This window comes from Heptranchias perlo, chromosome 13 (genome assembly GCF_035084215.1).
Source record: "Heptranchias perlo isolate sHepPer1 chromosome 13, sHepPer1.hap1, whole genome shotgun sequence".
NCBI lineage: Eukaryota > Metazoa > Chordata > Chondrichthyes > Hexanchiformes > Hexanchidae > Heptranchias > Heptranchias perlo.
The window spans coordinates 21,817,404-21,824,331 of NC_090337.1; the positions used below are offsets into that span (position 1 = coordinate 21,817,404).

Below are 6,928 nucleotides of genomic sequence, written 5' to 3' on the forward strand. Positions count from 1 at the left end.
CATTTGTATCCAGAACAAAAAGGGGTCAGGGTGATTTCTGTATCATGTTTGATTCTTTTCTCTTTCTTCGATCATTGATCAAGTTGTGTTTCATCAATTTGTCTTGATCAAATATTAGTTGTCCCCAATATTTGCAACAGAACGATGTGTTGCTGATCCCCTCATTGCACACTCTTGTTTATAAACCTGGTTAATTGCAATATGCTTTTTCCAGAGGAACACGGCCCTTTAATTTCGTTTGCTGTTCTTCTGCCTTGAACGTGTGAATCAAACTCTCGCTATTATGCGGATCGTAAACATACCGCAGTGAAAACTGGACCCATAATTATTTATTGTCCGCCGGGAACAAAATATTCCCTGTCGAACGCGGGCGACCCTGCGCCTTTAAAACAAAAAAAAACTTTCGCCGTCACCTTGACAACGACGCTGGTCTTTAGGCCATGACGCCACGAACAAGCAGCCAATCAAACCCATCGTATTTAAATACGTCAGCGCGCGGTCACTTCCGGGTTCTTGTGCGCCGCTGTCCCGAGCGCGGCCTCGACACAGGTAATGACCGGGAAACGGCGCAATGATTATACTGGGAAGGAGGGAGAAGCGGGCGGGCGGGCGGGCGGGCGGGGGGGGGAGCGCTGACACTTTAATCCTAATGCCGGTCTGGGCGATCCCAGCAACGTACCCCCCTCCCCCCCCCCCCCCCCACCGCCAACTCTGATCCTGTTGGTTGTCATTGAATTTAACTCATGTTTAAAGTCCTGGTGTCATGGCCAATATTTATCCCTCAACCAACATCAATAAAACACATTGGGCCAGATTTTGCTGTCAAAATAATGGGAAAGGCTGCTGTTTATGTGTACTTGGTACAGTAACTTCAGGCGAGGAGTGGGTGCGGGTTAAATGCCGATATCGAAAGTTGCGGTCACCGCGAGCTTCGCAAACACGGCGTTTTGCTGCCTGCCTCCCCATTGACGTGCATTGAATGTTGTGAAGTTGCTGTATTTGCACGGAAGATATGAACTAAATTCGCCACAGAAAGATAAGTCTTGTCATTTCAGAATTTCTCCAAAAGCTTGTGAATTTAAAATAAAATTGCTGGACTATAACTTGGTGTTGTAAAATTGTTTACAATTGTCAACCCCAGTCCATCACCGGCATCTCCACATCTTGTCATTTCAGGTGTAAGTACCCTTTTAACGATGTGATAAGTATTGATTACTGCCAATCAACATCTGGCACTGAAAATGAACTCTTACAAATTTTACTTTTTTTTTCCTGTCTTTTTTTCTCTCTCTTAATTGAATCTTTCTTTCCCTGTCTTTATTTCTCTTTCTGTACCTGATTTGACATTGAATTCACCCACTCTAATTTACACTTCCTTCTCCGTCCTTCCACTGTTTATTTCTCAATCCTTCAATTTGATTGATTAAGGATATACACAGTTGCTCGCCCTGTTCACTCGGGTCTCAGATGCACTGTTTCCCTCACTGTGCCGTTATCAGCTCGCACTTTCAGCAACTTAGTGGGCAAAAATGCTTTGATCCGAAGGGTGCAGGGGCAAGCCTAACTAACGGCAGATGCTATTAGATGCCATGCTACAGCAAAATATGGCCCGTATTCTGGTCATTAGCTCATTGTTGTTTGTGGGACCCTGCTGTGTGCAAATTGGCTGCGTGTTTCCTACATTACAACAGTGATTACACTTCTAAAAGTACTTCATTGGTTTTAAAGCACTTTGGGAAGTCCTGAGGTTGTGAAAGGTGTTATATAAATGCTTGTTGTTCTTGTATTTGTGCCATTGTTTAGAGATGACAGTCAGTTATTTTGATGTTAAGATCTGACCTATTTTCACATATATATTACTCTTGAAGATAAAGAGAGTCCCATAGGCTTGAGATAAAACTGAAAACACTGCAAGTACACAACAGGTCTATCAGAATCTGGGGAAAAAAACAGGTTAATGTAGCAAAGTAAGGATCCTTGGTTACACTTGTTTTTTTCTCTCTTTACAGGTGCAGAAGGTCCTGCTGCATCTGTCTTAACAGTGTGTGTGTTTTTCTCATCCCATTGTTAAAATATTTTCATATAACATTTAATCATTTTATTTCTAAAATTAATTCATCTGTTCCTTCTGTATAAAAATCTGATTAAAAATGTATTTTTTTTAAACAGTTGTACAAAGTTTTGGTATTCTACAGTGTTGTGCTCAGAATGGCGCTCAAGTTAATGTGGTTGGTACTTGGAATAGTCAGGGTACTGTGGTGCCTGACGCCACAAACTGGCTACATACATCCTGATGAATTTTTTCAGTCTCCAGAAGTCATGGCAGGTAAAGCATTTGATACATTTTTTAAAAAAACTTTTTCTATAAATTTTTTTTTCTTTGTTCCCTTTTAAATTATGTGCCATCTTCCCCATGCTCATAAGCTAGCTCCATGTATCCACAATGTTTAGAGGGTGACATGACTCAGCCCAACCTGCTGACATCTGCTTAAACTTGGAATGCCCAAACTTTTTGTCTTAGGGTGCTATTTGGCTGCAATCCATGGATCCTCACTGGCCACGTTAAATTGTGAATGAGACACTGGATTGTCAATTTAGCCAGTGGTTCATGGAAGATCGTACAACCAAGATAAGTCTAAAACTTCAAAAATAAATCACAATGAAAACTACTTAACTAAAAAGTTATATCAGTAATAATAATTCTCTGTAGAATTCCATTCTAGTTAAAGACCTCTTGACTAGCTAATAATCTTGTACTGAAGTACTGTTCCACGGCCAAAAGCAGTCTGACATTTTAATGATGGGGTGCCATTCTTCACTGAATTAAGGAACACATTCACAGGGAACTACGGAGCTCAGTGTTTTTTTGATTTCTACATGTCTGGAAGCAATAGTCTCTTAAGCTGGAGGCAAGTACCTGCTTATGAAGGGAATCACTGTGACATCATATAGAAGTGAGATACAGTCCGTGATACAACCTGACATTGATGTCAGCAAAACATACATAATTTCACTAAAATATTGGCATAGCATTTATACAATCTTCGTGGCCAGAAGTTGGTTTAAAAAAACACGTTGTGGGAGCCAGGGCGGGTATATGTATTATATTGAATTTGTGTTTTATGGATGCTCTCCTCTAACAATACAAGCTTTCACAAAGACAGTCTACATCAAAGTACCATTTTTTTTTTTCCGTGTCCGTGTTTCATGACCACCCCTGTTAGCTCTCTATTTTACTCCATCTTCTTGATGAGTGGCTATTTCCATAAATTGTGTGGTCCAAGAACCCGTGCATTCTTGATTGAAACATTCTCAATTAAAATGCTTCAGATGTTTGTTGCTTTCATTTCCTGATGCTTGTAAACCAGCTGGAATATGATTTTTTTTTTTTGTTAGGATGAAACCTCAGTGAAGGATTCTACCACGATCAAAAAGAATAGGAAAGAAGAGGAGATAAATCAGGAAGTAATGATTAGGTGATGCCAAGTATGTGTTTTAAAAGCTTAGAGATTATACGAGGAATTGAAGAATGAAGGGGTAAGGATTTCTACAGTTTTGAAGTTCTGGAAAAGAATGATTTTGAGCAGGAGATGGAGCAATAAGTCTTGATCTCATCTCACTGAGGATGCAAGGAAGACAGTGTAATTGGAGCTTGGGAGGAATAGTGACAAAGGTTGCACGTGAGGGAGCTTTGAGTTCAGACGTGAGAGAAGGATCATCTATCAAATGACTAGCATTTTCCTGTATCTCAACAATGAGTGAGAGAGGAAAAGGAGTGTTTGCCACAGAGGGGGAAGAAACTTGTTTCTTGGAGCCAGCTTTAGCAATAGAGGAGATGGAGTTCCATTAGAGATCGGAAGAGCTAGTCAGATCAAGGATTGGAGGGGACTAAGATGAAATCATCAGAGGTAAGAGGTGATAATTTGTTGGCTGGATGTTACATTATAGAGTATATGTAATTTCCAAATAATTTGCTTTTCTCACTTTGACTGCAGCTTTGTTTTCTTTACAGGTGACATTTTGAACCTCAAAACTTTCCGTACTTGGGAATTCAATACGAGCTACCCCAGCAGATCGGTCCTGTTCCCATTGGTCACAACTGGCTTTTCATTCACAATGCTTAAAGCTTTACACAATTCTGGCCTTTTTGGAAGTATCATAAATAGCTACAGTTTGTTAGTTTTCCCCAGATTATACCTGACATGCCTGTCCTTTATACTGGACTACTCTGTATACCATTTAGCCTGTATCTGGGGAGCAGATCCATGGAATGCTTTAACACTGCTGAGTGGGTCACATGTGATGTTGGTTTTTTATACAAGGACATTTTCAAATGTTATAGAAGCGGCTCTGTTTGCATTGCTGCTGCTGTTAGTGGCCGTGGACACAAAGCAAGCAAATGTGGCACAGCATTCTGGGAAAAAGGAAAGAAACAATAAACATCTTATTGGGATTGTTTTAGTCTCCGGCTTTTTTAACAGACCCACATTCATTGGATACGCTTTAGTGCCGATGCTCCTGTGGCTTTCTCATGATCTGAATGGCACATTTCAATTCAGTTTAAAACGGATTGTGAAGAAGTCCTTTGGCATTTTGTCTTCTATGATTGCAACCAGTTTTCTTTTCATTGTGACAGATGCATTGTATTTTGGTTCATTGTTGTCTGAAAGAGATTGGCTTTTGAAAGATGGGAATACTCTGTACAAACTTGTCATCAACATAAGCCAACATCTAGTTTTAACTCCTGTCAATCTTATTTTGTATAACTTGGACCGAAAAAGCCTTATTGCACATGGGAGTCATCCCTGGTTTACACATCTGACTCTGAATGGTCTTCTGCTGTTTGGTAGTCTTCATTTGTTTACTATTGTAACTGGTGTCAAAATGATGGCTGGCAAGTTTGCCCGCAAAGCCAGCTGTCTCACACCTCATGAAGAGCATTTGGAAAAGAAATTGCCAGCTACTCAAATTACTGAGTATTTATTGTTGGTTTATTTTATCCCTATCATTGTTCTATCATTGTTTAGCCATCAGGAACCACGCTATATTAGCCCACTCATTGTGCCACTCGTTATTCTCAGTGCTGCAAAATATGAGATGCTCGGATGGAAACTTGTAATAGTCCTATTTAATGTCTTGGGGTCAGTGCTTTTTGGCTGTCTGCACCAGGGTGGACTAATTCCTTGTCTGTCCTATTTAGAAAAAACTCTGCATTCAAATGATCCTGTGGCTAACCTGAATGAGCACAGTTTGGTATTTTACCACACCTACATGCCTCCTAGGTATCTTCTGAATGTCAAATCAGACCAAGAGTCTATCAGAATCATTGACCTGGGAGGAGCTGATCTGTCTGTACTCAACAACACAGTGAATGAGTTACTTGACAATTTTTATTCTAATCACATTGGGAATAATCAAGAAATGAATATCTATATCATTGCACCTGGTACTGTTCAAGATGATATTAATAACTGTGGTTTTCAGTGGAAAACTGTTGCATCCTTCTTCCCTCATTTATCTATGGAAGATCCTCCTGACATTACTTCTCTTTCTAAGGATGGATTGAGCCAGCTAAGTCTTTATGTTTTCAATGTGCAGATAAAGTCAAAGAAATCAGAAACCTAATGGGATTTAATTTGGTTTTGGTGTCTTCCTGTTGTCTATTTCTGCAGTATATTTATGGGTATGCTGGTCCAGGGCCTGATTGTTAAAGCATTCAGGTCCTTTTGACTTTTTAACAGAGCTTCATCTGTAACAGTATTGACAGGAGCTGAAACCTGAACGCAATGGAAGAAGCATTTTAAAAAGTTTGTGATTTTAACAAAAAATCATGGGATTTCAATCAAAGAAACATTTGGGAATAGTGTATCTAAATATTATAATTTAATTTCTCTGTCTGCAGAATGGATATCATGGAACCAAAGTCTTTAAAAAATTGAAATATAATTACAAGTATTATATGGTGCTCCTGGGTAGTATATTGTAGTGGGTTTATGTCTACAGTTTCCCTTCTGTGAGTTGATGATTTTGCAATGTCGGTTTGAGTAGATACCAAGCAGAAGTCTAGGCAGATCCCTCATGGAAGGGAAAATATCTTGCTTATACCAGTAGTCTGTTAATTTGTGACATTGGAGGAAGAGATCCAGGGAACTTATCTTCAGCTCTGCAAGGCAGGGGGTGGGGGGAAATCCTAAAAAAAGGAAGAAAACTGGACATTTATGGGAATGAATTGTAGTAATGTTTTGTGTTTTGGGACTAAAATGTTACATTACAAAGCCTCCTTGTGATACTGACTGCATCATAATTATAGTTCTTGAGGTCAAATCATGACCGTCACAATACTGGGAAGACCAATTGCACAGTCTTTTTCCACCCAACCCTCCTGTCATGGGCGATAACAGAGGGGATCCATCTGGAGACCAGCCATCGCGGAAGTGGAAGAACCTACGTCAGGGACATAGAGACGACGTTGAAAGAGAGAGAGAACGGAACACCTGGCCAGCGTCAGCTCTCCTTTTCGGGTATTAGCCTTTATATTCTGTGACCACTCGGAGTGTCAGAGAAACCTAGTGGGTGTGCGTTTAGATCCTACTTTGGGTATAAAACTGTATAACCTGGTGCAAACTGCATGTCTATATCTAACCAGACGTATAAGCTATATGTATATGATCTAACGACGTGAATAAAGCGAATTGAGAGTTAAGAGAAAATTGACTCTTCTCCTCTTTGTACTAAGCCAATAACCGTAACCGGTTAACCCCGGTCAACACTCCAACCTTATGATTTTTGGCACTGAAATATCTAAATAAGATGTGCATACCAGGTAAGATCATTTTCAAAATATATTATAATTTTTGGTAAGATGAATATGATCCATTTTCTTTCTTGGATAATTATGCTTATTAGTTAGCATTGTGGAGCACTTTAT

The 6,928-nt window shown here is 39.8% G+C and overlaps 1 protein-coding gene across 4 annotated transcripts; it reads left to right on the forward strand.

Moving 5' to 3' along the window:
- Positions 1-533: 533 nt before the first annotated feature.
- Positions 534-6,710, forward strand: LOC137331371 (GPI mannosyltransferase 4-like). 4 transcript variants are annotated; one of them, XM_067995128.1, is made up of 4 exons: positions 534-549; positions 2,010-2,041; positions 2,170-2,326; positions 4,013-6,710. In XM_067995128.1, exons 3-4 carry the CDS (start codon positions 2,209-2,211, stop codon positions 5,623-5,625), a joined length of 1,731 nt encoding a protein of 576 aa, XP_067851229.1. In that variant the 5' UTR covers positions 534-549; positions 2,010-2,041; positions 2,170-2,208; the 3' UTR covers positions 5,626-6,710. The 4 variants fall into 4 exon arrangements, with proteins under 4 accessions (XP_067851229.1, XP_067851228.1, XP_067851230.1 ...); XM_067995127.1 differs by lacking the exon at positions 534-549 and having other exon boundaries at positions 573-2,043; XM_067995129.1 differs by lacking the exons at positions 534-549; positions 2,010-2,041 and adding an exon at positions 3,397-3,908 and having other exon boundaries at positions 2,238-2,326.
- Positions 6,711-6,928: the final 218 nt, after the last annotated feature.

Bases quoted from the DNA above. Each gene is read 5' to 3' on its own strand.
- LOC137331371 (XM_067995128.1), top strand. From the start codon at position 2,209: ATGGCGCTCAAGTTAATGTGGTTGGTACTTGGAATAGTCAGGGTACTG. The intron at 2,327-4,012 runs GTAAAGCATTTG...TTTTCTTTACAG, and splicing joins GTCTCCAGAAGTCATGGCAG to GTGACATTTTGAACCTCAAA.